The sequence below is a fragment of the Notothenia coriiceps genome, unplaced genomic scaffold, assembly GCF_000735185.1.
Source record: "Notothenia coriiceps isolate Sejong01 unplaced genomic scaffold, NC01 NC01_scaffold00008427, whole genome shotgun sequence".
In the NCBI taxonomy this organism is placed as follows: domain Eukaryota; kingdom Metazoa; phylum Chordata; class Actinopteri; order Perciformes; family Nototheniidae; genus Notothenia; species Notothenia coriiceps.
This window is the reverse complement of record NW_011341128.1, coordinates 129,674-139,872: the sequence shown is the minus strand read 5'-3', so window position 1 is coordinate 139,872 and position 10,199 is coordinate 129,674. Positions and strand designations below refer to the sequence as shown.

At 41.7% G+C, this 10,199-nt stretch overlaps 1 protein-coding gene across 1 annotated transcript in view; it reads left to right on the top strand.

The window, feature by feature from the left end:
- The window catches only part of srp68 (signal recognition particle 68), a 14,021-nt gene extending 5,321 nt beyond the window's left edge, over positions 1–8,700 (top strand). Inside the window, exons 9-16 of the mRNA XM_010770130.1 lie at positions 3,433–3,531; positions 3,715–3,779; positions 4,060–4,213; positions 4,643–4,737; positions 6,028–6,157; positions 6,389–6,464; positions 6,573–6,625; positions 6,943–8,700. Coding sequence (XP_010768432.1) covers positions 3,433–3,531; positions 3,715–3,779; positions 4,060–4,213; positions 4,643–4,737; positions 6,028–6,157; positions 6,389–6,464; positions 6,573–6,625; positions 6,943–7,170 — 900 coding nt within the window. The 3' untranslated portion in view covers positions 7,171–8,700. The remainder of the gene's footprint in view (positions 1–3,432; positions 3,532–3,714; positions 3,780–4,059; positions 4,214–4,642; positions 4,738–6,027; positions 6,158–6,388; positions 6,465–6,572; positions 6,626–6,942) is intronic.
- The last annotated feature ends 1,499 nt before the right edge of the window (positions 8,701–10,199 follow it).

Sequence of the window (10,199 nt, the reverse complement as noted above, 5' to 3'; positions counted from 1 at the left end):
TTTACATTATAATCATTATTGAGCATTAGTCGTATATTTGTGAGAACTAAGCCAGCGAAAAAAACCAAAACATAAATACCTGTAAGGTTCACTATAACAGCCGTGCCTTTTTTTCCCATTTTTCGACCCTGTTATATAACCGTGGTTGCGCTAATCTATGATTTTTACAAGCCTAACGGCACTAGGGACCTCTGCTAAATCTATGTATTTTACAGGTTACAGCATCCACCACCTTAACGTCGTATGGGCCTATGCGCCCGTCCGCGCCCCCCACCTCTAATGCGGCGGGCCCAGCAGGGAAAAGGCTGGAGGCCCGGGAAAAGATGTGAGACAGGTATGCGCGCAAAGTAAAAGTGGACCGAGAGCTGGCTACCGAGAGACAGAACGAGAGCAAGGACAGACAGACATTACGAGAGCGGCAGAATAGTTGTGGATGTCCGCGACGTGACCACTGGCTTGAAAACCACGTGCCTGCTAGATCACTGCGGTACGTCGCGGAGCGCACCGTTAAGTTTGAAGTGAAAAGTTTGTGTGTCTGAAACTGCGATGTGATACAGTACAGTTACCACAGCACAGTACATGTTCTGTAGCTACGTATTGCCTAAATGGTAACACTTGAATGACGTTATGCAACTTGTTTGTTGAAATGTAATAAATGGAGCTCCTCAACAGCCCATCTCGTTTCCCGGAAATCCCCTCTGGCACGAACCCTTACATATGGTAATTAACATTAAAACACCTGCGGCTTATAGTCCTAGTGCCGCGCTTATATATGTACACATCATTCAATTTAGCTGCCCTGCGGCTTATATAAGGTGCCCGCCTTATAGTCCGAAAAATTACCGTAATAATAAAAAACGTAGTATATAAATAAATCGACTTTTAAAAATAATTTTCGATTATGGGGACTGTCACGAATAATTCGCTGGCATCCCTACTTCAGTGAAAATAGTCAAACTGCTATTATAAAGTGAAGAGACGCCTAAGTTTAAGCGAACTCCTCCTTGGCCAGTCCATGCAGTCCTCAGACATCAGGGCGCTGGGCACCTCCTCTTTACAGTTTCTGTGTCGCCCTCATGCCACCATGCCTCAATCCTCCCGATTAACGCCAGAAGAGCTCAGCACGCCCTGCGGACTACGCCTGTCACACCCTCAGCCACTCAGGTCTCTGCGCATGCCAGCCGCTCTCATCGCCACGACTGCCATCTGGCATTTCAGGCGCCACACATAATACTGAGGCTACACCCACCAGGCTCCCGTGACAGATTAGTATTATCACCTCTAAACCCACATTCATTTCAAATAGTGCCCTTTGGACTTAACTTTAGGCCCTTGCAAATCAAAAAACCCGGCTGGTAACCTGAATGTGTGGAAAGCCCGACTTTTTAAAAGCTGAAGATACCCCCAGGTTTTTGTTTTTGCTCAATGAGTGTATTATGACATAACGATAAAACAGCATCCCCCTCATCAAATCAAAAAACTTTAAAAAGGCGTTAAAAAAATATAAGATATGTTATGCATGGCTCACAGAATATGGCCGACCACCATTGTCATTTTTCCTCCGTTTACCCCTGGGTGTTTCTCAATGTCGAGGAAGGCTGCTCCAGAGCCACTATTTCAAGCATACTACGTCATCGAGTGCCGCCGAAGGACTGTTCCAATGTCCAGCATACTTGGAATTCTACCGAGGCCGGCGTACTTCGTAGCGGGAAATTTCAAGGCTGCACATCTGTAGACTCCGCGGTCTTAAAATCCCCACAATGCTTTGCGCACGGACCAATTTCCAAATCTTTGGCGGAAATCGTGCTTCATTTAAGGCCGGGCCTCGCATATGACGCACACCTGTTAGCCTGTTCCGCAATTCTTCGTTTTCCGAGGCTAGGAAGGATTCTAGCCTCGCTTCTGAAGCAAGTGACTCGGAAGACATGTGCTACCAAGCAAGTGTCCTCGACATTGAGAAACACCCCCTTCACCCTCCGCTCTTGGCCTCTGTGGACAGGAAGCTCCATATTGGGTCATACATAAGTCCTAATCGAGAAACTTGTCACCTCCACCCTCCTCTAATCGGTTTATCCATCTGGCCCTCACTCCGAACAAGAGACAATACTCGACAGGTTGAGCCGGTCATGTTAGGCGTTGCCAGGGTGTTGGCACGAGTGTGTGTGGCACTAAATAACATCAGCCTGCTAGGTGGCTGAGATCAGCCATACCTGTCTGTTATCAATGATCACTACGAGGAATTTTCTAGTAACATTCTTCCCCTGTCTGTGTTGCTAGCTAAGAGTTTATTTGCTCCTTAGGAGGTGAGAGCTTGACAATAATGTCATCCATAAAAAATGTAAAGGACATATTTAAACGAAAGTTAAACTGTGTTAACATTACTTCAGTTATTTAATGATTACATTTACAGTAACACAACATGGCCTTTTTCTTTGAATATGAACATAGTATGCCCTGTAGACATCCGAGTCGTGTAGTGACACAGGCCTATTGTATGACTTTGTTAATGAAAGAAAGGTGAAGTGAAGAACAATCCTGTCATTCACAAAGATTTGAACCATGAAACTCCAGAGAGCGAGTGCTGTTGTGTGCAGGAATGTTTCGGCAGGCTGTCGGGCCACATACCTGTGCCTCTCCCCCAGATTGCCACAGTCACATCTCTTCCAAAACTCTCTTTGTATCAAACCAATATGACTTTTAAACAGATGAGATATTTGTGTTTGCATGATTTAAATTCATCAGTGCAGGTGTATCTTTTAAACGGGTGAAAAGTGTTGAGAGTCCATCAAATTCACAAATTGAGGCAAATGTCTCCATCACGCAAAATGGTATGTGTAACCTGTTAGACTAAGGGAAACATTTCACCTTGTAAATACCTTTTAGGCTATATTTGGTAGTAAAGAAAAAGTAACATGTTTCCTTCTCAAGCGCACAAAGAGGACTTCAAACTTAAGTCTCTCCCCCTCCCAAATTCTTCTCTGGTGAAACTGTATACATAGTTTCATGACTTGTATTTCGTCCTTATATCTTTCTACACCTTTAGTCCTTTCACAACTGTAACATAATTGCAACAAGGCTGCATGCATATAATAATAATACGTTTTATTTAAGGCGCCTTTCATGACACCCAAGGACACCGTACAATTTGATAAATATTCTAATAGGTAAAAGCAACAGAACATGATAAAAACACCAACATACCATCATGGAGGAGATAATTAAAGTGGACACAAATCATAGGGACAGGTTATTCAGGGAAAACAGATGATGGGGAGCACTACAGTGAGTAAGCTGATCTGATCAGGTGGGTTTTGAGATGGGACTTGAATGTAGTGATTGTGTCCGACTGTCAGATGTGAAGGGGGAGAGAGATATGTGATACACAGCCTCAAAATTCCCTTTTCAATCTAAATGACTGTTTATGTTGTGCAGACGGCTAGCGAAGAGACCAAAGAGCATCTGTACGAGACGCTGCTGGCCGAGTGCAGAGACACCATCCAGGCTGTGAGGGAGGAACTCAAGAGTGAGGCGGTAAGATACGAAGGGATAAACATTTAAAATATTTCAAGGATTGTGAGGAATTTGAGTTGTTATTATTGACCTTCATTTTTGCTTAGAAATCATAAACATCTGCCTAATTACAGTTTACCAACAAACCTGCCATTTAAACAAACATTTTCAAAGTGTTTCACATTTTATTGCTTGTCTTTGTAGAAGCAACGAGAGAGGAGCTCAGATGGTGACAGCGGCAAGGTGTCCAACCTGCAGTTCCTGCACAGGTAAAAGAAACACATCAACTTTAGTCCATACAATAACTAGGGCTTGCAAATGCCCGGTCAGACTTCTAAGTCTTGTGAAAAACTAGTAAAAATAAAGTAAATGGCCTGTTCATGTTACTTTTCTGTTAGGTCAATGATCAATAACCGTATATTGCAACAACAAAAAAAGCTCATATCCAGGCCTAAGCATAAATACTTTTTTCCACCCTCTGATATTTCTCTATTCCATTTATCTCTTATTTAAGTGAATAATAAATGTGCTGTTGGTGTCTTCTCCCAGTTACCTGACCTACATCAAGCTGTGCACGCTGGTGAAGAGGAATGAGAGCATGGCCCACACTCTGCAGGCCAAACTGAAGGAGCCTGAAGCCGACGAGGACAAGAGAGGACCCCGCCCACAAGACCTGATCCGCCTCTACGACATCATCCTGCAGGTAAAGTCTCAACATGAAATGTATCTTAAATTAATTTATTGAATGAACATAAATACATTATATAAAATGAATATGAGCAGCTGATGACTGTTAACTGGCTTTTACATTTATTTATTTTATTATTATTTTTTGATGCAGTCACTATTTCTATTTTATTATGTCTGTATCCCTCATTTTGTTTTTGGAGATTTGAAATAAAGATAATGCTGCATGTTTTAAAGTTGGTATAATTGGTTCTTAGTTGCCAGTTTCTCTGTACCAGGCAGTAGCTGGGACTGTGAGGAGTTGATGTGTGTAGTTTATCTTAACCCACAGTCTCAGACACTTCCTTCTCAGAGCATATCTCACCTTCCGTTTTCTCCGTGTCCTCTCTCTGCCTCTCCCCCCACTCCCCCCTCTCTAACCTTCCCTGTCCGTCTGTCTCTCCAGAGTCTGGCTGAGCTGTCCACCCTGCAGGGCCTGGAGGATGACCACACCTTCCAGAAGGAGGTGTCCCTGAAGACGCTCGTCTACAAGGCCTACAGGTCAGAATAAACGTTCTTTTGCCACTTTTAGATTGTGAGTGAGGCAGTACTGGTAAATGGTCAATGCTCCCATATTTTACCAGTACATCTTTCCATTGACGTGTCCGACTGACAAGTGATGTTTTTCGCCCATATTTATTGACAAATTATTGATAATTTCAGCTTACAAAAGGCAGAACTCATTCGCAAATTGTCCGTGTCCGCCATTGTCGTTTGCGACCGCTTTTACATTTCCTTCTTTGTCATGTGTGATTAGGGATGGGTACCGAGCCCCGGTATTAAACGGGCCCCGGGGCGGAATTATTGAAGACAGTGGTACCGTTAAGATCTGACGTTATCTGTCTTTTTATCGGTACTGGAGACATTTAAAAAATATGTCATATGTATTATTGCTACATAAACATTATATTGCAGTTTTTGTTCCGCCAACTACGTTTCTGATATGCAATAAGACTACAAAATGCGTCGTCTGTATTTTTCCAATCCAGACGAGAGATTTCTCTCCCCCGTCTGTGTGTGAGGGGGCGGGGCAGTTTACACACACACGGCTGCTACATGCATGCAACACACACGCACACACGGCAGAGATGGCGGAGAGAAAGTGCTCCAAAGTGTGGTTAAACTTTACCTGTCTCGATGTGGACAATGCTCGTTGCCAAAAGTGCAACACGAGCAATTTGTCTAAACAACACATTATCTCCCGTAATCTTCCACCATAACTTCAATCTTCCTCCAGAAGAACCGTTAGGCCTTATGCAGCATTTGCAGTAAATACTTATTTTTTTTACAATTCTGTAAGTTCACATTATTTACAATTTTGTTTTGTTAATTTACCTTTTTTTTTTTTTTAAGAACCGATTAGAGTACCGTTAAAGGACCGGATCGATAAGCAGTAACGATAAAAGTATTAGTATCTTTAAAACGATACCCATCCCTATGTGTGATGCAGTCAAATCGTACCGCTCACTTACGTTAGCGGTGTCGTAAAACCGTGGGGAAATGTAAAATACGATGCCGAAGAAGATGATTCTAGTGGCCCCAAGAGGAAGATTCTTGTATAGCATGTTTCTTGCCAAATATGATCAAATAAACAATAAAAGGTTACCTTAGTTACAGTTACCCAGATTCTTCTATGCTTTATGTTTATATTTAATAATATTTAAAATAGGTGCAGCATGCACAAAGTATAGCTATGGACAATAAGTAAATTACCAAACTCACTTGTCCATGGTGAAGTACCCTCTAAAAACGTTTTCTCACTCTGTATCCTTCCCTCTGTTCCCCTCACAGGTGCTTCTTCATAGCTCAGTCCTATGTGCTGGTGAAGAAGTGGAGCGAGGCCCTGGTGCTGTATGAGAGGGTGCTGAAATACGCCATGGAGGTCCAATCTAAGGCCAAGAGCCTCAACAACAGCCTCAAGGTTGGTCTGAAAAAGAAATACTCTTAATACCGAATATAATTTAATCTACAACGAATCATGTAGACATCCCCCTTAAACATGTGTTGATATTAACACATATAACAATAAAAAGTCAAAATCCAAACGTATTTCTCAGCTTTTGAAACTGACCCGAAAACCTGCAGGTAAATAAGTCTCTGAACATTTAACCACATCTGTACTCTAACAGAAACATCTGTTGTGTCTCTGCAGGATCTCCCTGATGTTCAGGAGCTCATTGCCGAGGTCAACGCTGAGAAATACTCCCTTCAAGCTGCTGCTATTTTAGGTGAGAGCAACAAACTGTTGCCTAGCGAACTCATTTACTTCAACCTTATGAGAACACACTCCTCTCTTTGTTGTTTGTGCAAACCTTTTGGAAATGTTTGCGTTTCAGACACCGAAGAGACTGCTGAAGTTCCCGCCAAGCAGCAGGTCAAAGACAACACGGTAAGAGAACAAGACCAACACACAGGGAGGAAATAGAATCCTGCCTGTATGTCCGTGTGAGAAATTATCGATCAGTGTTTAGCTCGCGGGGAAAAATATCATCTTCCATTGTAACTAGCACCAAAAATAGTGCAAAAGAACATAACCTTTTTGGTTACGGCCCCTCAAACTGGTTAATATTGTGTTAGACCCGCCCTCCGAGGACTTAATTTGACCATGACTAAACCTTTCAATAGTCTCTCATAAATGTTTTGATACATTTGCAGTTATCCTATGATGTAAGCATCACTTTTTTCACTCCTTTCTCCGTCATGCAGCCCCTCTGCAACCGCCTGGAAACCTTCCGCCTGGACCCTGCCCTCGTAGGAAAGCAGCCCAACTTGGTCCAGTTCCCTCCCGACTTCCAGCCAATCCCCTGCAAGCCCCTGTTCTTTGACCTCGCTCTCAACCATGTGGCCTTCCCTCCCCTGGATGACAAGGTGGAGCAGAAGGGAAAGGGCGGCCTCACCGGCTACATCAAAGGCATCTTTGGCTTCGGCAGCTAAATGTATCGCCCGGCTGTGGTTTCCACAGGAGAGCCACACGGTCCCCGAGTTCACCACAGAACAACCAGACTTGGGTCTGTTGTTAATTCGAGTCATTTAAATTCATTTTAAGTCTGATGATGAGTGCCTGAGTGCAAGACGGGTGGAGTTTGCAGTTCTGAGGAATGGAGAGTGAGTTTGACCTACTTAAAGAAAGTTAATCGAATCAACTTCAAGTAGCAATATGACCCAAGTTCACCTACTACCCTCAGTAATAACACCCGGCTGCAGTGAACAGGCTGAATGTGAGCCGCGGAGGTGTCTGTCACCTTCAGGTTCTACAGGTTACGAGCCGTGGTCTCTCAGTACAGCCAAGATGTACCATCCTGTCAGAGTAAACTCAGCCACTTGGGGATCATTAGTAGTTATTCTTTTCTTTTTAATCTTTACGTAAGCGCCTTCATGTAATTACATTTTTTTTTCTTTGTGAAAGATGTTTTCAGCATCTTTTCTTAAATATAAAATGTACAATGTGCTGTTTTGTTATGGCAGCTACTTTGACTCAAAAAAAGTAGGGGGCTTAAAATACTCTTAATATCCTGCGACATGTTGTTTGACAAACTGAGGCTTTTTTATCAATCGCAATAGTTCAGACTATAGACTTCAGCTGCCTCCCATTTCTTCCCTCCACCTTCGCCCTGGTCTCACCTGCTTTGTGCACCAAGAAACCTGTATGTGTTTGAAAACTGCACCTCATTTACTCACTTAGTGAGTCAAGTACAAGGAAGTTTCAAGTGCATCAACAGGAGGATGAAGACATGAACCAAGGTGTGAAATGTGTTTGTTAAATGCTGAATGTTTGAGTGTTTTAATTGGTCAGCTACATGTTGTCCTGTCACATTGGACACTAAACCTGCTGTCCTGGAAGAAGGGTCCAATGGCTTCAGTCTGCTAGATGGAAGCACAAGCTGCGATTTTTTTTTTTTAACACCCCTCAGTGTCTCAAGTTTTCTACATAAGGGTCTCCAGGCTCTTCACACTATCATGAACATTTGTATTTGCATTTCAGCTAAATCAATTGAATAGAACAGCAGTCAGCATTAAGGAGTGAAGGGAGTATTTAGCAGCCTTTCACATATCACACCACCATGTCTTTGGATAAACTGTGACTATAAAACACTTTTGTTACTCCTTGTTTGCCAGTCACTATGTCCACATTATTTCCTCTGATCCTTAAGGGACCGATCCACCGGGTTAAACACTAGCTGGAGAATTGTTTCAGTGTCACTCTCCCACCCCAAAAAATTATACTGTTTTGATTACTCATTGTTATCAATGTCTTTGGTTTTCATTTTTTTTTTTCTTTAAATGTTTTATGTTAAATAATTGAGTCGGTCGTGCTGGAATAGCTCCAGCACTTTACCGCGATCGGCCTGGAAAAAAACAAGATAGTTATTTGTTGTAAACACAAGTGGAAAGAGAAATGAACTGATAAGAATGTATGATTTGATTACTTTTCCAGGTTGATTATTAAAATATATTTGCGCCAAATGCTGATTTCTTGTTTTATTTATTTCTTGTATTGAAAATTCTGTGACATTTGGATGACCATGATGGAGGAGAAAACAGTTGTTCGAAGTCCCTTGCACCTTTGTTTTGGGTGTGTTAGGAGTGCGAGGGATGCCTCAGCAGGGTGTGAACGTTTTCCAATTTATTTTGCGTTTATGCATTTCTATATTGGTTACGTAGGTGTGTTTATTACTGTGAGTATAATCACCAACCATGCTAATAACCGTGTGTCCCTACATATCAGTTAAGTGTATTTCAACTTTTTGATCACAAACAAGCCTTTTCTACCTGATAGATGCCTGTCATCACTTTCCTATACACACACACACACACACACCATTGTCGCTACAGAAACACGCAGAAATGCAACCTGCATGGATGGAATGAAGGCATTTGAGGAGGTGGAGATAAATGTTTATCTGCAGGAAGAAACCTCTAACAGTTTTAAGTTTCAATTAATCAGCTCTTTCACACTGCTTTTACACGTTTTTCAGTTTATTCACACCTTAATTAAATGTCAGATGAATAGATGAAAGACACAGAACCTAATATTTTCACACATCAGTAAAATATGTTAGTTTATATTATATTTACATATTTCCGTCACGTAGATAGTCAGTACTGTGTAATTTGAGTCCAAGGTACAGTACAAGCATCAAAGCTTCTTGGATTGACTCTGTAAACCAAACAACCATGCTGTGTTTGTGCGCTGTGTGTAGTTAAGTGTACGAGGCGGACACACCCTCACCTTTGTTGTTTACTCTCAGTTCAACTGAAGTCATGCACATAATTCACTGCCATGTTTGATGTTGCCTTGTTAACGATCAAAATGAACTTTTGGCTCAGATAATGATGTCGCCCTCAAGTTGATTATCCTGACTTCCAATGTAGCAGCATTATCGAGTCAAGATACTAACTTGTCGAATACTTTCATTACATATATTTTTTTTAAACGTAAAGGTGTGTATGATTAGTGGCAATCCGTGAAGGCAGAACCACTTAACCCCTTTCCGAAGCGTCTCGGAGAATCACAAAATAATGGAAAATCTGAAAAGTCCCACTTGAGCGCAATTATCTTTAAACATTCAAACCAACACATTTTTTAAAGTGTAATTAACCAACCTTAATTTGCAAAGTATAGTAGTACCATGGTGAACAGTCTGCTAATCATCAGCATGTTAGTATTTTTATCGTGATCATGCCATCATGCTGATTTTAGCAATTAGCAAATTCCTGTTGCCATGTGATTCTTATTGCTCTTAGTTACATTCCTGAGGGTACAGAGGGGTTATTTTAACAAACATAACGGAAATAATTTAAACTTTAAGCTGATACACAAGACAATTTCAATGTTCACAACGACATTTCATTTGAGACAGGGGTCGACGATGGTATCATACAAATAATCTCTTTGCTGCTTTTGAGCTTTTGATCATAACAAGATGGAGTTGTCAGGTAATTGTAGATTTTCTAATTTCCTT